Consider the following 24,305-nt stretch of genomic DNA (forward strand, 5'->3'; position numbering starts at 1 on the left):
AAAAATAAAAATAAAAACTTTACATTTAGTAAGAAGACATGTTCGGAGAAAAGAGGACATACGGTGACATACATGTAAAAAATTAAGAAAAATTTAAAAAAAAAGCACGGAGAAATTATTATCTGTAAAAATATTAATTAATTATATTTATTTTTATTTTATTTCAGCTTATTTACAGATGATATATTTTAAAATCAAACAATTATATTAAATAAAACTTATAAAAATAAAAATATTTTATATTTATAAATAGAAATAAGTGACATCTATTGGCGGTTTTCCATGCAGGAACTTGTGACTCGAAGTTGGCAGTAGAGTCTTCATTTCACTCACGAAAATGGTAAGAAAATGTCACTTTATAATACTTTACAATACGTTAATTACATTTTATAACGTTTATAATAAAACCTTCGGTCGTTTTATAAGAGTTTAGAAGAATTAAATAATATATATTTATACATATAATATATATATAAACATATATTAATTAATATAAGTATTAAAAATGCAACACGCCCACTTGGTTTATCCTAATTCATGTCAACCCTTTTAATGTTAGTGGATGATACATTTAAACATACGTTCTTATCAAATTTTCCCTTTCACTTTTGTTTAAATTGAATTATTACGCTTTAATTTTTTTATATGAGAATTTCTAATTCTTCCTGTTAAAATCTAGTGTTGGGTAGAAGTAACCTTTACATGTTTTGCATATAGATGTACACATAGAGAAATGACTTTGTATCCTTTATAGGTTTATAACTGAAATTAATTTACTGTGGATTGTTGATTACACGGTTTTCATATCACTTATTACATTATGATTAAAGAAATTGTTACATTTATATTATTAACACGAGTTTTTTTCAATAGGGTTTGTGGTGGTTCTCTTCTATATATATATATATATATATATATATAAAATTAAAATATTTTTATGAGAAAAATCCCTAACTATTCGATCCAAATGACTTTCGAGGATTAAAATACTAAGACGTTAAAATTCTCGACGAGGAGTTTTTATTTAGATTTTAAAACTTTAAAATATAATTTCCTAATGTGTTTTGCCTTGCGTGTTGAGGCCTCTCGGTGGAAAATACCGCCGTGACTTTGGCACTTTATACTGTTTTAATTTCCAAAACTTGGTATAGATTGAATGGTTTAGCTTGAGAGGGATTTTTCTTGTAAAAATTTATTATATGCAAATACATTATTTGAAAGATGATGAATCAAATGTATAAATGCAAAAGTTAACATTTTATAATTAAAATTGCATTTAAAAAAGAAATCTTGTACATCCTCTTTCTTGACTTGATAAAATAGAATTTGTAATTTATTATTATTGCTGGATAAATGTTACAAAATATAAACTATATTAATTCAATACAAAATTTTTATTAAAGATTCATGTAGAACTACTGCCAATATTTCATCATTTATATTTCATAAGAATTAATTTAAATATTAAGTGTGAATAATATATCGCTTGAATATTTATTTTTGTACCCTGTCGTATTTGAATTTTGTTATAAATAGCATATTCTAGAATGAAACATTGAAATTTTATGTATAGTTTTTGTAATTTAGATTTCTTTTTTATATCAATCATACTGTGTTAAGTTTTGGATTTTAATGTAAATTTAAAATTATTAGAGATTTGTAAATACGTATATTATGTTAAATATACTTTATCTATAAAAGAATAAAGTTTTTGTTCTTGAACATTTAACAGATATTTATATTGCATATCTTATTACTGATTATTAATAATTCTTATAAATAATAATCAGTAAACTTTATTCATTTGTAATTGATTACAGTGTGGATAAGAATTTTATAAGAAGCATATTCTATGGAATTTACTGATAGTTCATTTCTTTCAAAATCTGAATATATTATGTTATAATGTTACAGATAACATAATGAAAAATTTGTAGAGAAATGTAAGGTTAAAAATCATCAAATTAAAAGATTCAGAATGTCTTTATATTTGATATACTATGATTGCAGTAATTGATACTTTTGCAACACTTAAAAGTAAGAATATAAGAAGGATACAATTTATGACAATTTTCTAATTTGGCAAATACACTGATAGAAATAATAGTTTAGTTTTAAAGCCTCAAAGGCAATTAGTTATACTTTTTTATTACATGCATTCTTTCATATATTCTCCATTTTATTTTAAACAAAAAATGGAATTGTTTTTCTATATCTTATGTTCTAAATTAAAATTAAATAGAAAGTATAAAACACGATGAATTTATTCCCTACTGAGCAAATACCAAATTATTTTTTTTCTAAATTTTCAAGTTTTTTAACATGGGAACAATTCAAATAATAACAATTCTGGTGACTAGTCTTCCTGCAGTTGACATAGAATTGGATTGCATTATTACATCTTACAAACTTCTTAACATAGCCCAGAGTTGGCTAATCTTAGACTTATCACACCACACACCTTGTAGAATAAGTGGTGAAAGAGAGTCATAGATCAAGGAGAAAGTATAAGCATTTCTAATATCAATAAAATCTGTATCTTTTCACTTGATCTCTGACTGTTTTCCACCACATAATGTACAAAGTATGATAAGTCTGTAAAATTAGTTGACACTGTTAAGAATTACTTGTTAGTGGAAAGAAAATAAATATATGTGCAGAATATAAAGTGACAACACTGTAAACCCCAAAAACAAATGGATAAAGAGACAAAAGACATTGTCAGAAAACCTCTGTGTTTGACTACCAACATGTATACACGTGTGTTCATCTTGTCCTATAGTGTACCATAGTGTATATAGTCAAGTTAGTCTTAATGTTATAGACACACAAATATAACAGAAGATTGGAGACTTTCATCATTATTCTACCAACAACAACAGTTATGGGCCAGGAACTACAAACTAAATATTGAAGATTAAGGAAGATTGAAATATGAACTTTTCAACAAAGAGAAAGTACACATGCAAGATGGCCAATCAACTAGCAATATGAATCAAGCCATTGTGTAAAGAGAACTTCAATATATGGAAGATACACATAAAGTCACTACTGATTAAAAATGATTCCTGGGAATATGTCAGCAGATAAAAGAAGAAAACTAGAAATTATACCCGACAATGACAGTACACAAAAAGCAGCAGAACAAAGGGACTTGGCAGACTCGAAAGCAATGATGATATAATTCTCGCTATAAGCCCAGCAGAATTAAAACAGACAAAAGGATGTGAATTCTCAAACGAAATATGAAATAAGTTACATGTAATTTTTGGATTGAAAGGTTCTGCCAGGAAAGCTATGCTGCTAAAGAAATTAATACTCAAGAAAATGAGAGGAGGAGACTTTTGACTTAGTAGATAAGTTAAAGGAAATGGAAATTTTTCTAAACAAAGAGTTATTAACAGTGCTATTGCTATATAGTAGTCCGAACTTGTTCGACACAAAAGAAACTCCTTTCTCTGGATATGCTCAAAATAAAGCTAGCAGAAGAATATAAAGTGAGAAAATGAAATGACAGCACCAACGATTCAAAGACTTCCAGTACATTATATATAAGCAAACAAAAAGTAAAGCAATCAGAGAACAAAGGGCCACTTAAACTCAAATGCTATATTTGTGAAAAATTTGGTCATAAAGTGAGAGAGCATTGGGATAGAAATAAGCAAAAACCTATGCAGAGACAAGAATCATATAATGTGAACATCACAACAAAAGAATGGAGAGAAAACCAGAGATGGTGTTTAGATTCAGGTGCTTCTTCACATGTGTGCTATATGAAAGAGAGGTTTATCAACATTGAAACATTTTACACAAGAGACTTTAACTCTACCAACTCTTCTACACCAGAAATTAAGGGAAGAGGTAATGTAGTGATTGAGACAAAGGACAGATTTAAAGCAAAATTAGAGAACACACTTTTTATACTGGAGAAAAAAAACCTATTGTCAGTAGGAATGATAACTGATCATGGCTTTAGTGTATTATTCCAAAAGAATGAGGTGGCTATCATGGACTCAAAAACCAAGAAAATTCACATACAGAGATGGGCTATATTATATGAAAGAAAGGTGGGAAGAATCTAAATTTTCTAGAACAAATATTAGCCAAATGAAATTATGGCACTAATGTTTAGGTCACTTGAATGAAAGAGATGTATGGCACCTGGCTAATAACCTGAAGACTAATGGAGTAACCATTGATCAAAAAGGGCTTGATTCACGCAACAGACCAGATCACCATTCCAGAAAAAGAACAAGAAGAGTGTAAAGAAATATTGGAGCTCATATACACTGATATTTACAGACCAATGAGAACTGCATCATTAAATGTGTCAAAGTATTTTATTTATTCTATTGATGATTACTCTAGATGGTGTGAAATATTCTTAATGAAAAACAAAAGTGAGCTCTTGAAAAACTCAAAACATACCTAACCTTTACCAAAAAGATATGATGAAAAATTAAAGCTATAAGAAGTGACAATGGGAACGAATTTACAAGCAAAGAATTTGAAACCTTCCTAAAACAAAAGGGAATAAGACATGAAAAAAAAATTTGTTATACACCCCCAACAAAACAGCATTGCAGAGAGAAGAAACAACACTAGTGGAAATGGGAAGGTGCATGTTTCAGTCCAGGTAGGACAAAGAAAACTTTTGGGCAGAGGCAGTCTACACTGCATAGTACATTAGAAATAGATGCCCATTGAAGAGCCTAGAATAAAAAATACCCTTCGAACAATGGACAGGGAGAATGCCAGCTAAAAAATATTTCAAGACATTCAGTCAAGTAGTGTTGCTTTAGACAAGAAACCAGGAAAGGGAAAGTTTCATGAATAAAACTATCAAATGTATACTAATAGGATATTCAAGTGAGTTCAAGGTCTATTGTCCATGGCAGCAATTCTCGACCTTCTTAGCTCTGCGATCCCCAAATAGTAAACATAAATAAAATTAATATTTCGCAACCCCCACTCAATGGAATAATAACAGTAAGCCTTACTATTACTAATTGAATTTTGGCTGTAATTATAAATGTAAATTTTTTAAAATATTATATAATCACATTGCACTAATTTTATACATTAAGAAAATACCGACAGTATAAAAAATGTAATACAACTATTTCTATTATTTTATGTTGCTGTGTTTATAGCGACGGGTATGAACGTGCATGTATGACGTGTACATACATGAGCAATTTACAAGATCCAACTTGATGTGTACGTGCTCTTTGTAATTTGATCCACATATGGAGAAAATTTTAAATGAAAAGCAAATGCAACCATCGCATTAATTTCTTTTCTCTACATGTGTACTTATTGTAAATATAAAACGTTTATAAGTTTATAATAAATGATTTTTTCTCTTAAAATGATTTCATTATTGTCTTGCGACCCCCAGGTTGAGAAATGCTGGTCTATGGAATATGAGAGCAATAAGCAGAGTTGTAAAATCTATCAACAAATTCCCAAACGAAACAATGACATTAAAATAATCAAAAATGACCAAACCCACAAAAAAGAGAGAGGTGATTACAAAGAAATACATTTAGAAATCCCCGAAGCTGCCAAGGATGAAGTAGAACTTGAAGAACACACCTCATCCAAGAATGGAGATGAAACAAACAAAAAATGAGCAGATCAGAACTGACGAGCAAGACCGCAAAACACTCGGACCAGACGGGGAAGACCTACGAAGGAATATAGAATGAAATTATGGAAGAATCTGCCACACTCAGCAAAAAGAAAACAGGACAATATAGAACCTTCGACATACAATAGAGCCACGGAATAAAATGACTCAGCCAAATGGCAAGCAGCCTTGGAAGAGGAAATGGAATCTTTAAGAAAACATAAAGTATGGAACTTAATGGATCTACCCAAAGGCATAACACCTATCAAGTGCAAATGGGTTTACAAGGCTACAGAGAATAGGAAATACAAGACATGCATAGCTTAGGGCTTTTTGCAGCAAAGATTCTTCAACTATAATAAGATATGTCAAAATCTCATACAGAAGAGTATAAGACTACTAACAGCTGTAGCAATAAAGAATAATTGATTTTTGGACCAATATGATGTTAAATCAGCATACTTACACAGCAAACTGAATGAAGAAATGTATCTGGAGCAATCAGATGGATTTTGAAAGAAGGGTGAAGAGCATCTACATTGCAAACTTAATAAAGCAACCTATGGCCTAAAGCAGGGGTCCACAGGCCAAATTGGTCCAATCTGATTTTTGTATCTGACAGTAATATAATAAACAACTAAAGTGCCTTTGACCGATGTGCTTCTTCTCTCAGTAAATCGCAAACGTTTTCAAACCTTGTCGGGTTCTTCTTCAGGCATAACGGAATTCTGTGTTCTAAAAATTTAAATATCCCGTCGAAGTTTTAGAACACAGAATTCTGTTACGCCTGAAGAAGAACCCGACGGGGTTTGAAAATGTTTGCAATTTACTCAGAGAAGAAGCACACCGGTCAAAGGCACTTTAGTTGTTTATTTTAGTTGTTTTTTGCTCCGGTGTTTATCCTTTATACTTTAGTAATATATTTAGTAAAATCAGTGAAATAAAAAATTTGTCAATTTTTTGTGACATTGGATATCATAGTGCTTTTTGTGTAAGTACTTTTTCAATAAAGTTTCTAAGAAAAGCAATTATGAGCTTGCTGCAGCAATCATGCTTGTGCACTGGTAAATAAATATGTTGGTTGTCTTAATTTTTGTGTATTCAGTATACTGTATTGAACAACAAGGTTATGCAGCCCACGCTTGTCATTCTCTGTTATCTGGCTCGCTGTGAAGAAAGTTTGGTGACCCCTGGCCTAAAGCAAAGTGGGTGGTGCTGGAATAATTACTTAGAGAAGTGTTTAAATGAATCAAACTATTAGGACACGTTGCAAATGAAAAGTACAAAAATACATCATGCAAAATAAAGATATTTTATTAAAGTGTAACAGTTCTTTGGAATACCAGCTCTTCTCAGTCCCAGTATACAATTTTACAATATATGCTGTACAAATTTTGAGAGAGTAAACAATTATTAGTACTACTGTTGCAACACCAATAAACAATGAATATTTTTACAACAAATTTACGACTAAGCACTTACAACTAACTAAATCTAAGAAAGAAGGAAATTAGTAGATGGAAAAGAACAATAGAAGTAAGTATAGGTGAATGTGGGTATCCAATTTTTGATGGTAATCATGGGGTGATGAAAATTCTAGATTTTTTCCTTTCCTTGGGATGATGGATAAATTCTGGTTTTCACTTAATCTGCTTCAATGGTGGTTGGGAGTCTCTATGATTTCTCTTTACCAGCCTTGATTCTTGCTTAGGTCTCCTTTCATCTCTAGTCACTGCCAAAAATGACCTAGCATGCGCTCCAATCTCTCTGACATACCAGCAAAGAATGTTTGTTGTTTTCCTAACATAGCCCGCAGGGCTTCCTTCATCTCTCTTGTTCAAAGGATTAGTCATCACTACCCAAAAAGAAAGAGTTAAGAAAGAACATTCTGGAAAGGATAGATAATGAAACAAGGAAGAAAGAAAGAAAACTATACAAAATTATTAATAAAATATATATAAAATATGGCATATTGCCACAAAACTTTAAAAGAACTATGGCCAATCCCTGTGTACACTAATAAGAAATGAAAGGATGATGATAATGGCAGTATATATGGACGGCATCCTAGTCATCTCACAAAACAGAAATGTCACGTTAAAATCATTTACAAAATATAAAATAATGTAATTCACTATTTTGAAAGGAAAATTTTCATATATAAAATATTTTTTTAAAATTGTCTTTTGAGTCTAACTCTAATTCTTATAAATATGTAATAAGATCAAATATTGAAAATTTAAAATAAATAAATTACAACAGGGAAAGTCTTTTTAAGACTATAGATTTCCTCTTCCTAATTAACAGTAAAATACTGATTAAAATACATATAGTACAATGACTAAAGTACAACAAAACAAAATACAAGTATAAAGTATAAAATATAAAATAGGGACTGATGTTTAACTAACAATGTTATATTACAACAAGAAATTACAAAAAGTTACAAAATTAGTTTTCCATTCAAAGAACAGTAATTGCATCATTAACATACAGTATATCATCATGATTTTTAACAATTTTCCCTTCAGCAGATTGTGCAATTAAAAAATTGATTATTATTGATTCATTATTAGATTATTCAAGAGAGCAAGTCTAGATTAGTGTAGTAAAAATTATGTAGAATTTCTGCAAACTTTTGAATTTCATTTTAAAAAAAACAATTATTTTTTAATTTTTTCATAAAACTTACTTATTAACTAATTCAATATAAAATAATTTAAAAAATTATGCAGTATTTTGCATATGCTGATTGTTTTACTTATTATTTTTTTAATATATATATGACAAAGTTGATACATTGAGATTTTGTATCTATAAGTTAGTAAGTGACCTGAGTGATAGCTAAACTGCATGTATTATATATAATGTATTTTTTAAACTAATAGTTTTAATATTATTAATGAATAATAAATTTTGATTTAGATTGTTTAATTTTTATTGTGATGTAACAAATTTCTAAATGTATATTACAGTGGTGGCTACTATTAGTCAAACAAAACTGTAAAATGAGCTTGTCATTGATGATTCATTGCTTTTTGCTCAACAATTTTGACCACCTCAAAAACATCTTATTTTATGAATGATGTAGTTTCTAGAAAGCCTTAGAAGCTTGAGAGCTTTTTTGGCTTTCCTGTATGTAGGGGAAGCAGGATATTTGTCTTCAACAAGGTTTCTTCCCCTCATTGCTTATTTGTTGCATTTGGTTCTCTGCTTCAGCAATGATATTTGCTTCAGTTAGCCTAGATTTCAGGCAGCTAGGTCATTGTCACACATTGAGAAAATCTTTGAATGATATCTTTTCATCACTTGTAATGAAATAAGCTTAGTTGTTTTTTGATATAGTCAATGGATTTTGATGGAAATTCTGCTTTATTTTGAAGCATCAACAAATTGTTGATCAAAACCTGCTTTTGTAAAGCAATTTAAATGATGCTTTGTGAAACTTTATTCTAAGCTGTTAATCATTCACATTTTGTTTAGCAGGTACATTCGAACTTGTAATCCATCTTCAGTAACATATAACATTTTTTATATGAGCTTTCTGTTTCATATAACATTTTTTATATGAGCTTGTTGTTGAGTTAATTGTCAATATAAAGTTTTTTCAGTGTCTAAATTTCACCTTTACAATCTGATGTAATACAAATGATATTTTCAATGAAGACAAAAACGGGCTTATTTTGAAAATGTCTGATAGATGGCGTTCAAAGGTGGCTTGTATCATGGAGGAAAAAAGCAAAGAATTTGTAGCTCTTCTTTTGAAAGCAAGTATTGTCTCATTGAATTGAACATTGGCAATATGGTTCTGTAGGGCAAAAAATAGATGGTAGTCAGTTTGCAAAATCTGGGATGTAAAGTGGACAAAGCAGAATCCCCATCCCAGACTGACCAGCTTCTTTAAGGTTATGTTTGCTGTAGTTAGTATGTTGTGGTATTGGACTCTGTCAATTGTTGGATTGTTTGGAACACTCAAGTTGTGCTAATTCTCTGGTGTTCAACCATGGGTTTCCTTTTATCGATTGCAAGAGAACATTGTCATCAATGGTGGAATTGCTGCATGATGAGTTTCATCTCAAAACAAGAAATCTCCCTCCTTGAATTTCTTGATCCAATTATAGCAGGTTTTTCTGTTGACTATGTCTTTGCCAAATGTCTTGCAGATGAGATCATGAGCCTTTGTTGTTGTGTTGTTGATTTCTGCATTCATTCCTCCTCCACTTGCTACATATAATCCAAGATATGTAAATTTGGAATCTGTTGTTAACTTTTCACCCTAGAGATGTATATAACTTTCATTCCCTCCATCAAATGCCATATATACTGATTTTGCTCTACCAATCTTCATGCCTCTCTCCCCCAGCACTTTTTTCCATTCCTCCAGCTTCTTATCTACTTTATCTCATGTTTTTTGCACAGCTCAATTTTATCTTTAAACAGTATACTTTGAGGTGCTTTGCTCTCACATCTTTCACCAAATTGAACAGAAATGGGCTAAGATGCAGTCCAACTCTCACAGTGAATCTGAACTACTCTTTTCTTGGGTCATTGCTCCCTTATACATTTACTTTAAAAGTCTTGCATATTTTCTTGGTACAGTAGTGAACCGAAAATCGGAATCAATTGGAGACTGGGGTTGTTCAGATTAGGGATTTGTTTTGATTACGGATTATGTACGAAAAAATATATTAACCTGCCTGATGTTCAAATTTTTCTCCGTTGCGTGTCGCTTTGTGTTGAATTTTCGTCGATTTTAAGCCTAACGAAAATTTTTATAATAATAATCGAGGCTATCGTATCGTTAAAAATTATTTCTGCATTTTGTACAAACAAAATAAATATATTGAAGAATATAAAAACATGAAAATTATACTTTAGAAGTAAATTTAGTATCAAAAACGTTCGATTCAGCATGACACAGTCCGACTGAAAATCGTGCCGATTACCGGCGATTCCGATTACCGGGGTTCCGATTTACGAGTCTCTACTGTATTTCCTTTACCCTTATACATTTCCATATATCCTGTCATGCTTTCTACAGGGACTGTATTCTGGTCACTGTCTACATCACAAGCCAGTTGCTGATTGGCTAATCATTTGTTTACATCTTGAGATCTTTGCATCCTCTCCAAATGTGATTCTGGACAACTTTTTCTCTCAAAGATTCTCTCATCTCTTAGACACTAGCAGGTAGTTGTTCTTTCAACCAATCTTTCATCTGTTGCCTTGATTTTGATTTTGTTGTATCCAATATGGACAACTGGATGCTACTCGTGCTGTACAATTGTACTAGAGAATGTTCTCTATCTCCGGGAAGAATATTTCAGATAGAAAATGCTTCTGATTTTTTTTCGATGCCCACTCAGGAATGCCACTGATTCTGTCTTTTTTAATTATCTTACATCAAATACTGAATTATTGAATATGATGATGATCTTATTTGTTTCTCCAAAATTTTTTCCGGAATATTACCATCTAATTTCTTCTTAACTAAGTATGTACGCTTTTCTAACTTAGGTTATTAAAGTTTTTATCTGTTAAGGGACAATTTGAACATTACAATCTGTAAAAATGTTATAAAACAAAATTCATCTCTTTGTCAAAATTATGTGCTTTATTTGAACTCTTGCTTTCTTTACCACATCTATAATTACATACTCTGCATTTTTGAAAATTTTAGAATTTTATTGGTTAAAATTCTATATTGTGTTGCAAGTGCAGATACCCCAAACACATAAAATCAACCTAATAGAATCGTGGCGTCAACAACAAAAGATGAGATTACTGGCAGTCCTCTACTTACGAACATTTGGCTAACGAACTTTTGCAGTTACGAACAAAGCCAACAGATGGCGGGCTAAAGTGCAGTTGGTTATTTTTTATGTATAGTCAAGTTTATTTGTGAAGTTTTATGTTAAAACATTTACAGTACACACACATGTACATTTGTAGTTGTTTTAAATGAGTAATTTTAATAAATAATGTAGTGTACATGTGATTGATTTGAATTTATACTTCCCTTTAACAATCTTAATTCAACATTATTCAAGTAGCCTAAACATTACATAATTGTAAAAACAACGTTGTATTTGAGTTTTTGCGCCAAACATCGTCTTTTCAAGTTATGAACTTTTCAACTTGCAAACAACTGCTACAAACGGATTAAGTTCGTAAGTAGAGGACTTACTGTATTGCAATCGACCAGAATCGCCTCTATCTGAGAGATGAATTTTGTCTCTTGTTTGATGTCATTTGTCTTTGAAAGAAGAGATAAGTGACCAGAATATGGCCCCAGGTCTATGAATATCATATGCAGTTCTGCCTGCATCTCTCTGTACCTTTTCATCAGCTGCTTTAGAGAAAAGATTGTATCTATTGTTCCTCTTTGTGGCATGAAATCAAATGTTCCTCACTATACCTGTCTCTTGCCTTAACCTTACTTCCACAATTTTCTCCCAGGTCTTCATTGAGTGTGACATCAATTTAATTCCTTTGTAATTCTTATATTCCTGCACATCTTTTCCTTCATAAATTGGCACCAAAATACTTTTCCTCTACTTATCTGATATCCTGTTGATGCCACAGCTTTTTCATAAAATCCCATACAATATTAATGCCATCTTTGCCCAAACAACTCCATACCTCAGCTCCCTGTTACTTTCCTATTTTTCATTTTTCTAAATGCCCTTTCCACCACCACCTTACTTATATCTGCTGCCACTCCTTCATTTACCTCCCCATCCTCACATAATACTCTTGGATTTTCCTCATTTGGTAGCTTCCTAAAATAATTCTTCCATCTTTATCTTCTCTCAGTCTTGTAACACTACCATTCTCATCTTTTATCTGTTTTATTGATGTAAAATCCTTTGATGCTTTATCACTCACTCTCACAATTCTTATCAGCTGCCTATCCCCATCTTTTCTTTCCAGTTTCTCACAGGCCTTATCCACTGCCTTTGTTATTATCACAGCCCTTTCTGCCTTTTTGCTTATCATCTTATATGTTTCTTTACCTTCCCTATTACATGACATTTCCCATCTTTTCTTCATTTCCTTCTTTTGTTTTATTGCAAATTGTACCTCCTTGTTCCACCACCAAGCCTCTTCCATAGGATGACCCTTTTTCTGATATTTTCCCCAATACTTCCTCTCTAACTTGACTTATAATATGAATATTAAACTCCTACCATTCATGCACATCTTCCAGTAACTTTATTTTTAAGCACTTTTAAACTCTATGCAGGTTTCCCCCTTTCAATTTCCATCACTTTATCCTTTGTTCTTTCTTTCCTGGATGTCTTCAGATTTTTTGTCCACTGTTATTACCCAATCAACTACTACCAATCTGTGTTGTACAGTTACACTTTCTCCATTAATCACCTTACAATTCCTCATTTTTTTAAGATGTTTTCTACAATACATAAAATAGTCAATCTGGCTTGTTCTATCTCCACTCTTGTATGTTATAAGCTGATTCTCCTTCTTTTTGAAGTAAGTGTTGACTATTGCCATGTCAAATGCTACTGTGTATTCCACTATTCTATCTCCTCCTAATTCTCTCACCTATACTCCATCTATTATACACTCTTCTTTCCTCTCTTTACATCTTTACATATATCCATTTAAATCTTTCCCAATGATCAATCTTTCTCTCTCTGGTATTTCTATTATTATTTCATCTAATTCTGTCCAGAAATTATCATTTTTTTCTCTTCGAATCCTGTTTGGTGAGCATGTGCACACATTATTGTGGCAAAACTTCCTCCTATCTCCAGCTTAACACTCATAATCTCGTCACTTCTTCTAATTGTCTCACAAGTACCATTTCTTAACTCTTGTCAACTATAATACCTATTTTATAACTGCCTTTTTCACCTGCTTCTCCAGAGAACAGTTTATAGCTATGCCTAGCTCCCTTGCTTTACTTCCTTTTTATCTAGTTTCCTCTAGGCATAAGATCCTCAGCCTTATTTGTTGCATCAAGTCCACTAACTCTCTGCTCTTTCCAGTCATTGTCCCAATGTTTAACATTCCCATTCTAACATTAAAAACCCTCCTCTTTTCCATTCATTTGATTAACTTATTTAATCAAACCTGTCCTTGATACAATAGCCCAAACTTATTTCTTGCAGTTTTGAGTAATGTGACTTCACATCACTTGCAGAGTATGCAGTGGCGTAGCGTAGTGGGGGCGGCAGGGGTGGCCTGCCCCGGGCGGCACTTATAGGGAGCGGCAAATTTTCACAATAAATAATAATATCTTGTAAAAATAACTAAATAAGAGGGCGGCGAAATTTTCCTCCGCCCCGGGCGGCTGACACCCACGCTACGCCACTGAGAGTATGCCCAAATTCTTGTATATTCTCTTTTATCCCTTGTCTTGTTTGGTTTTGGCATAAGTTTTACAGTTGGATGCCCTTCCTGACATCAACCCTTACCATTTAGTGGGTTTACAACAGGCACCTAATGGGCTAGCTTGACTCTGTGACTGGTATTTAAAATAATTCATTGTTTTTTTTATTATAAGTTATATTACTCTTAAAGATGCATAAACCTTTTGATAAAGTAAGTTTATTTTCACTAATTACTATTTATTTTCTTGAAGAAAAGTGTAAATGCTTATTTTAATAGTTTGCATGTATAAAATTTAAAATTATTGTGTACTTACATTTTTTAAAACTGAAGAGATTTTGTAATAATTAATTTGAAAAAATCAAAACAATTATTTGGTTTTTTGAATTATAAATAGCCAATATGTCTGTCCAGAAAATATTAAATTGTAAACATTTAATCTATTATTTGATGTATTTAAAAATATGACTAGGACATCACATTCCAGATTAAATCAGTCTGTTGTAAAAAATATAATTTTAATTTTTTTGAATGAATAATAATTTTTCTTGGATATTTGTTTGTTGTTTTATCTATTTTTCTATATAATTAATTAAAATTAATGTTTCTTTTAAATGTTAAATTCATTTACTTGTTTTTAGCATTTGAAACAATTGTTAGTTACAACAGTTGATTTGATTAATTTTTTCACAGTTCTGTATAAAAGAATAGCTTAATACAGGGGTGGCAAACCTATGGCATGTAACATAAGATATAAGATTTCAATTTATCACCTGATAAGCCTTTTTTTCAATCACTTTCTTTACATTTACTCTAATTAAAGCATAATCATTTCGTTTATCTAAATATCATTATTCAAAGTCTAACACTTTGGCTCATATAAACATTTTTTATGATAAATATGCTTACATATGACATGTGGACAGACAAAGGCTCACCATCTCTGGTCTAATGTCTAGTAATGAAAGATAGTATAGACAATATACATCAGTTATCAATAAGGCCAGGACATCTAAGCACTGAAAATTATGTAAATAGTTGATTTTTAGTGCCTAGATGTTCTAGCCTTAGTTTTCAAGTACAACATAAAAGGAAATAATATACAGTTTATAGATGTGTATGTGTACATTAATAGGAAGAAAAGTATAAGATACATTTAAATGTGGAGTAGTAGGGAATAAGTTTAAAGTGTTTAAATGAATATTGAAGAATTATTATTTTTATAACAACAAAAATTATTATAATAAAGCTTACTATGGATATCCCTTGATTAACGTGGTTAATTAATCCTTCAATGCTGATGTGTGTATCAAAATTATCAAATACAGTGGTACATTGGTACTCAACCGAACAATCACCATCTGCTAGAACAAATTTTTATTTTAATAAATGAAAATAGAAAATTCACCAACACCTTATTTGCTGAGAAAAACATATCTATGTTAAGTAAAGACGGCAGTTAAAGCTGCATTAATTAAAATTTCTTCTGTGTATAAAAAGAGATTGCCACAATTAATTTTTGACGTTAGTCAAATTCCATGTTAAGCAAGGGATACCTGTATTTTAATTATTATATTTGAATTTGTAAAACTATGTGCTATAATAAGTAATGCAGTTCAAAAAGTTTTTATAAAAGAATAACCATCCTTCAGTAAATCTCTACGTAAACTTCACTAAACTTCTGTATACTTCCACTAGCTTGAAGAATATCAAGACAATAGCTAATTTTACTTCAAATTTTGTGACTGTAGCAACTGATTGTTAGAGGAGAATTTTTTATTGAGGAATTTATGATCATTTAAAACTTAATGTAATGATGCTCTATCTTGCTAAAAGAACACACATGGCTGCATTTTTTCTAATTTAGGAACAGTGTGTACAGTTCTAGTATACCAAAGTCAAAGTTTTTGTAGGGAAAAGGTGGTCCAATCATACGATTAAGATTCATACCAGATGTTTATGTTGCGACTGTCATGCTCATACTCTGGAAATGAAGACAATTTTCAGATTCTCATATCAGGAAATTGTGTTGTTAACTTTACTAAACAAATTGAATGTGTTTCAATAGTGAAAACAACATTATACAAAAAATGTTCACCTTGATAAAAACATTCAATAACTAAATGACAAATTGTTCATGTAGAAGGTTGTCATTAGATTTAATCTCTTGGATGATTGTACTTTGTAAATATAAACTTTCAATATTTTATGAATTACTTTCTGCAATATTGTTTATGGTATTTTCAATTCCAGGTTTACTCAACTGATATAGATGAATTGATCTTTTAAAATTTCTTTTGAATGCCTGTGTAATATTGCTTACTGTATGTACCGGAACATTAGATATATCTGCTTTCTGGTGTAGTATTCTATTGATTTCTTGAAACTGTTTCAGTCAACATTCATGCAATTTTTCTGTTGATGGATCTGTGTTAACATCATGCTGGAAAAGTCTGTATAATTAATAAATTCTGCTATCGGCCACAAGATAAAAAAAATTCTTCATACCGCATTATTAGTTGAAGTCGATATCATCTGTTATAGAAAAATTTAGTTGAACATTAAAATAGTCTTAAATTATTTATTTAATTATAATCTTAAAATATTTTATATTAATTCTGTTAACCCATAATTTTATTACAAATTAATACTACTAGAAAAGAAAAACATTCAATGAGAAGAAATATGAATAAATAAGAGAAAAAATTCTTAAAAATTTATTATGTTATATAATTATTACAAATTTAACAATAATCAAAATTTGCACTCAGAATAAATATTCAGATTATGATTTATATGAAATAAAGAACGTTTATATAAAGCATTTGAAGTGAAAAATTACTGAATAACTTAATTTTCTTATATTTCTCCTGTATTTTTGAAATTTCTAAAAAAAGCATTATCTGAAAGTGTACATTTTAACATCAAAAGTGCAATTACCTTATCAGGCTGTTGTGTTTAACTTTTCCAAATAGGTGGAATGTTAGTGTAAAATATTTTCTATGCAATGTTGTTGTGATGAATACATTCAAGTAACTAAACAACAGATCGTTCATATAGAAGCTTGTCATTAGGTTTCTTGCTCGATTTATGACATACATTTTATTGTTTGTTAGCTATACTTTGTTTATAACTGATAAAGGCATTCACTCTTTTGTCAGATACAAATAACTTTCATGTCGATTTTCAAATGAGATCAGCTGTTGTTTTAAAAAAATTGTTGAACTGCTTAACTAATCCAATCAGCTTTTAAATTGGTTTGATTCAAGTTTCTTTTTAGAAATGTGAAGATAATATGATAAACAACATAACATATATCTGTCCCTTAATATAATCACTAAATAAATTAAACAATTCACTCTGATTTGGATGTATCACTTCTGTTTTTTTATGATTGAAAATTTCAATAGAATTCAATGCAATACTTAATACACAGAGCAGGACTCAAACCTACAACCCTTTTCTCCCAGAAATCTAAATTAAAATTAACATGTGATGTCAGCTTAACTGCCTACCTGTATTCAAATTACTTAATATCTAATTATTAAATTAGGCTTTTAATAGTCCAATAATTTGGTAGATCATCTGGTTGTGATTACTTAAAATCAGGTTATAGAATTGTTGTTAATATACGTTATTTAATCTTTTTGTACTTTTTAACAAATGTTTGATTAAACATTTAATAATTTATTAAGCACATGTGATAGAAGTTTGACAAAAAAAATTTTCCTTTTAAATTTCATCCATTATTGTATTGATTATTGAATGAATAAACGAAACTTTATAATAATTTATTTATTTATTTAAGATTTTAGTAAATTTGATACAAGATATAATAATCATTATTAAGCTATAATAAAAATAAAATTCAAACTAAATAAATTTTAGAGACTGAATTACTTTGCTTTAAGTTAAGTTACTTTGGTTGCAAATATCAAAGCATTTGATAGTTATATTTGATTCTTTTTATTATTTGATATTTGATTTGATTCTATTTAATATTCATGCTTTTTCAACAAATAGAATTAATTTGTATGATTAAATTCTAATATAATTCATTAAAAAACTTCAAATAGTTAGCATATGTCATGTAACAAATTCTTTTCAATTGAATTAAATAATAATTAGGCCTATGACATAGTTCAGCATTTAAGTGAAAAAGTTTTTCTTATGAATCAAAAATATTAATGATCTGACATGGTATCTTAAAGATGATTCAGATAATTAACTTTAAATTTCTGAAATTTTCTATTATAATTCAGGAATATGAAATATCAAATAAAATTATGGAAAAGAATCATATACATGGTATAGTTTGTTGTATATGTTCTAAAACTTTTTGATTTTAATCTCTCTTGAAAGTGATGTATCTGTTTTATTAAATTATAGAGTTGCTCAATGTAAAATAAAATAAACTTATTGTTTGGATTTTAATGTTTTTAGTTTTAAATATGTATTCTATCTTATTTTAAATGAACATTCTAACATTACTTTTAAATATGTCATATCTTGCCTGAAAATGTCTTTCAGGCAAGATTTAATTTTTAAATTTAAATAAAATTTTTTTTCTTTAATTTAATGTTGAAAGTACTTGCTAATTTTGTCAGCAATAAAAGAATATTAACCAAAGACAGTATTGCTTTTTATGATTATTTGCATGAAGTGTATTTGTTTTTATTTATGCACAGTGTAACCAAAGTATAGCTATTATTCTGTACAAATGCATTTCATTGGTGTAAATTAGACTATATGTATGTAATATGTTCATTATCAGGGTACATTATATTGTTCATTTGTTTATGTACCTTATACCTACAATTCACAAATGCTGTACATGCTCAAATTATGAAGAATCTGATTTTAGGTGTGTTGTCTTCATATTAGTCTGTGAGGAAAATATACATGTCATACATATTACTGAACACATGCTAATTCTAACAAAGCAATGTTCATTCAGCTCAGTACAAAGTAGATTATGGAATCTTTTTTCTTACCACATGTTGAAACAAATTTTGATTTGTGGAATACTAGTGTGCCAGATTATTATTGGACAGTGGATTATCAGCTACAGTACTTTTCAGAGGATGCAAGATAAGCAAATTTTTTTTTCTAGTTACAAATCCTGAGTTAAAAATCTTCTTTCTATATGAATATATTATATACCAAAATCTATTGCTAGTATGAAAATAATATATATTATTTTGTATTTACAGTAGTGAACCGAAAATCAGAATCAATTGGGGACTGGGGTTGTTCAGATTAGGGATTTGTTCTGATTACGGTTTATGTATGAAAAAATATATTTACCTGTTCGATGTTCAAATTTTCTCCGTTGCGTGTCGCTTCGTGTTGAATTTTCGTCGATTTTAAGTTTAACGAAAATTTTTATAGTAATAATCGAGACTATCGTATCGTTAAAAATTATTTCTGCATTTTGTACAAACAAAATAAATATATTGAAGAATATAAAAACATGAAAATTATACTTTAGAAGTAAATCTTGTATCAAAAACGTTCGATTCAGCACGACACAGTCCGACTGAAAATCGTGCCGATTACCGGCGATTCCAATTACCGGGGTGCCGATTTACGAGTCTCTACTGTATTTATTTTTGATTGCGTATTATACAATTAAAACAAAGCTACTGTATATACTAAAACAAAAAATGCTAAAATATTAAGGAGTCAAGGTTTTCAAGGTTGAGTTGAAGATAAGTTAATCATGATTAAAATGTGCAAGGACTTCTTAATATTTTAGTTAGGTTAGTGTAATATTGTCGATGAAACTTTGAAAATTTTAACATTTAGTTAAAGTAAATATTGTTGTAAAATTGACATTGAATTTTTAAATCTCTTGGTGGTGAATGAAGATATAAATTGTGAAAAAGTAGAAATGCAAACTACGTTTTCTAGCCAAACCTTTTATTACATACACACATTTTCTGACTGTTTTTAGATCATCTGCTTTCTACAGAATTATGAAGGGGAAACTATTCTGTGGAAAGCTGGATCTGACCTAAAAACAGGCAACAATGTTTTTAATCCAGACCAATTCCAGTGATGATCACAGGTTTGAAAACAAACTCTTTGATGTACTGCCTTGAGACTGAACTTGCTAAAATTTGAGAGCTGTTTGTGCACTGTACCAAAATGGCTCTGAAACTTTGTCTAGGCTTAACATGTAATAAAAGATTTAGTAACTTGAAAAATCTTTTTTTTCTTTTGTTTTTTCTTATTATTATAAAAATGTATTGAGATTCAATCTCAAAAGTTTCAATAAATATATTTTTGCATTTTTATTTTTTTACATAAAGCTATAATATGGTATATTATTTATGAGATATATTTCGTTTATCACTTTTATTACTAATATGATAACTAAACTTCACAATAGCAAGATAATTTTTGAAAGCATTTTTTGATAGCTAAAAAGCTTTCGAAATGCTTCTTTATTTTTGTAAACATTCATTTTATTAAAATTTAATTAAAATATTTTTAACATCTTTCATTTAACTTAGAGTTTCTTTGGCTTGGGACAAACAGCAGATATTGATATAATATTAGATGGTGAAGACACACGAAAGTTGGCAGAAATTAAAACAGAAGATGGCAAAAAAGAAAAACACTACTTATATTATGATGGAGAAACTGTATCTGGAAAGGTAATGTATTTTGTTCTTATATAAAAATAATCAGACAGAGAAGTTTATTTTTCGAGTGAAAAATTAAACTTGAATGAAGAAATACCGGTTAAATTAACAAATCATTTGTTTTTTGATTTGAAAGAAATTTCCCGTAGTTTTTATATTGTAACAAATGAACTACATTGTGATAAGATCTATGGAATATGAAAATATTTAGATATTTATGATAAAATATAATTTTTAAAAAGTTAACATTTAATTATTTTGTGTTTTTTTTTTGTTCTTCACAATTTTATTTATTTTCATGTATTTTGTATTTTTCAAAATTACCTTAATATTTTTTGTATTACCACAGTAGCATGTAATATGCATCATTTGATATCAGCTTCTAATATTTATTAGTTTTACTCATATTAATATTGGTTTTAATATTGATGTTAATATGAATAAATTGAGATTAATATTTGATTAAAATAATGCTTTTTAGAAAATTTAGTTTACATTTTCTGCAAATAATAGTATGAAAATGATTTTTTTTTAAAATCAGCAAATATCATTGGATTTTAATCCAGCAGTATCATTTGTTTACTACTATATTGTTGCCAAATATATCACTCCAGCACAGCTGGGTCAATAAATTTATTATTTGGTAAGAAATTACATTGTAAGTTGTAACAGTTTTGCTTTAACTGAATGAACATAACCAATGAACCAGGTCAGCTTCCCTAGGCCAGAACACTGCTAGTTATATTGTATGTATGACATAGTCCTCATTAAGTTGCATTGCAACAATACTTTGTTTTATATATACTGTAATTGTATTTCAATGTATAATAAACTTCTGTTTTACATTAGAAAAATTTTAAATATTTTGAGAATAAATTATATTTATAAAATATAGTAAACATACAAAAATTCATATTTTATCATAAATGTCACATAATTTAACATGAAAATAAATACAATTCAATGATAGTTAAAAATAGTCTCTCTTCAGTAATTTAATTCTTATAATTTTTCTTTTTTTAATTTACTTGTGTAATCACAATTGTTTCTTAATAGTGAAGTATAATATGTATTTTAGTATTTATTTTTTAATATTTTGTTAAAATTTAAAATTAAATTGTAATAAAATAACATTAATAAATGGTATACAAATACAGCAGAATGTAGATTATCCAAGCCCAGTTAAGCTTCTACATTATCTGAGGTGAACTTTTAAATGTATACACTAGTTTTCTTTACTATAATTCATAAAAGAAAGTTTAAAATGATATGTATTACAAAATGATTTGTTTCTATTAAATTTTATCATTGAACTATTATTTAACACATTAAAAAGTAACTACAGTAATACACACTTTTATCTTTAAACTAATGTGTGTTTACTAGCTGTATAATGGTGTAAAAATTGTTGTTCTTATGTATGATTAAATTCAGTAAGCTATAAAAAGAGGCTTAAAAGTGATAATGTATAAATCTTACATTCATAATTTTTAATTTGAAATGGTTGTGGCCATAATATTTATCTAAATTTTCAGTTATCTGAAATAGCATTGCTCCACATTGTTGGATAATCAGGATTCTTTTGTATTAAAAATTTATCAAATTATGTATTTTTTAAATTGTGAATATTTAAGATTTTTACCATATTTTTATTTATAAAAAAAAATAGCTCTTATATATTAGTGGTATTGTACTATGAGAAAGATAAAACAACACTATAATATACATGTTTGCAAAAATAAATCTTTCAGTTAAACTGTTTAATTAATTGCTACCAATTTGATATAAATAATTTCTCATTACAAAAAACTCAAAAATACATTGCTCTATGACTGTTAACTATAACTTTTCTTATTCAATAATACTTATATATATATATATATATCATTATAATTTTAAAGCTATTAAATTATTTGAGAAATTATTATTGTGAAAATAATTTCAAAAAACTTATATATAATTATAATATTGCATTGTTAATAGAAACATTTTCTCAACAATGAATTTTAGTTTTTTTTTTCTTCTGCAAATGCTATTATTTGCATATTAATCTTCCAAAAAAGTAATTGGATTTTATGATAAAATTCAAGTTAATTTTTATTGATATAATATAAAATCAATAATTACTGCAGTTGAAATTGTCCTATACCAATGAGAATTCAAAGCAAATCTTTGTAATGTATTCAAAAACAAACCCTTGTTTTTTTAACCATTTATCTATCTGATTTGATATGTGATGCTTTGTGATATCATTATACAGATGGTAAAAAAGATATTTCTATTTTCATACTCTTATTTCATTCATCTTTGATTATTTTATCTTTATTATTTATAATTATGTTGTGTACACACATTTATTTTTACTTAAAAAAAATGTCAAATAATGAAAAATGAATACTTCCATCTTTATTATTACTATTTATTTTTATCAAAAGTGAAATTTTATGCAAACTTATCTTTTTATCAAATGAAAGTATTTATTTTTATATATCAATGTTGACTTTCAGTTAATATTTTATAAAATTTATGAGTATTGTAATTGAATTTCACATCCTGATTACTATAACTGTGTTGTAATAAGGATATGAAATTTAAACATTTTTCATGTAATTTAATAGAAGATTGCCAATATTTTTCAATTTTATTCTTACAAATTTATTTAGTCAAATGCTTTTTCTGATTATTGTATATTAATCTTTTAATATATATATAAATTTACAGTTCTTATATAGAATAACAATAAGTATTTATTTTTTGCTTTTCGTTATTTTCAAGTAATCGATACTTTTTATTCTAAAATAGGTTAACATTACCATGAGAAGACCTGGTACAAGACTTGAACATCAGGGTGTTAAAATAGAATTTATTGGTCAAATCGGTATGTAATATTGCTATTTTAATATAAAAGAAAATGATACAAATGAAATGGTATCATTTGTTTCTATAATATATCAATGCTGCTTTATGAATATTCTAATAAATTTTCTTAATCAATTATGCATAACTTTAGTAGAACAGTTCATTAATTTTCACAATACAAATGTAAATATTTAAATTTGAATTAAAAAGATTGTTTATAGATTTTATTTTTTCAGTTACCTCAAATTATGTAAATGAATTCATATTTTTAAATAACAGAGAACATAATTAGGCATTCAATATGCAACTTATAAAATACAATATACATATATCATTACTATATATATATCATTACTGTGTTTTCAATAATTTTCATAACATAACAATAGACAACAGAAACTGGTTTTGCAATCAGTTTTTAAGTGGTTACCTCTACATAAAGGACAGTTTTTGAAAGTAGCAATTTTTTTCCCCTATATTGACTTCAATGAAAATGCTTGAAAGTTAAATGGTCAACTGCTTGATGCAGCCAATGATATACTGCACATTACTTCAGTTATACAATAATTTAATGGTCAGTTAATATAAAGAGAAAATTTAAAATATAGCAAACTCCTGCTAACTTGGACAAACTTCACTACCTATTAATCCAAGTTTATGAAAGTTTAAGTTAGTGCAAGGTTTTTTGTGATGGCATGGAAAACAAGAAGATAGATATGCAGTAGAGTAATTTATTATGATCGGCTCTATATGGAGTTTTACTGATTTAGGCTATACTGTGGAATATATTACAGGAATAAGCTCAAAAA

The 24,305-nt window shown here is 28.6% G+C and overlaps 1 protein-coding gene across 1 annotated transcript in view; it reads left to right on the forward strand.

Moving 5' to 3' along the window:
- Positions 1 to 253: 253 nt before the first annotated feature.
- Positions 254 to 24,305, forward strand: part of LOC136986564 (vacuolar protein sorting-associated protein 26B-like) — a 42,654-nt gene continuing 18,602 nt past the window's right edge. The window contains exons 1-3 of the mRNA XM_067284138.1: positions 254 to 340; positions 20,506 to 20,649; positions 23,440 to 23,515. Of these exons, the coding sequence (XP_067140239.1) occupies positions 338 to 340; positions 20,506 to 20,649; positions 23,440 to 23,515 (223 nt within the window). The 5' untranslated portion in view covers positions 254 to 337. The remainder of the gene's footprint in view (positions 341 to 20,505; positions 20,650 to 23,439; positions 23,516 to 24,305) is intronic.

This window comes from Centruroides vittatus, unplaced genomic scaffold (genome assembly GCF_030686945.1).
Source record: "Centruroides vittatus isolate TY-2023 unplaced genomic scaffold, ASM3068694v2 scaffold_1152, whole genome shotgun sequence".
NCBI classification, from domain to species: domain Eukaryota; kingdom Metazoa; phylum Arthropoda; class Arachnida; order Scorpiones; family Buthidae; genus Centruroides; species Centruroides vittatus.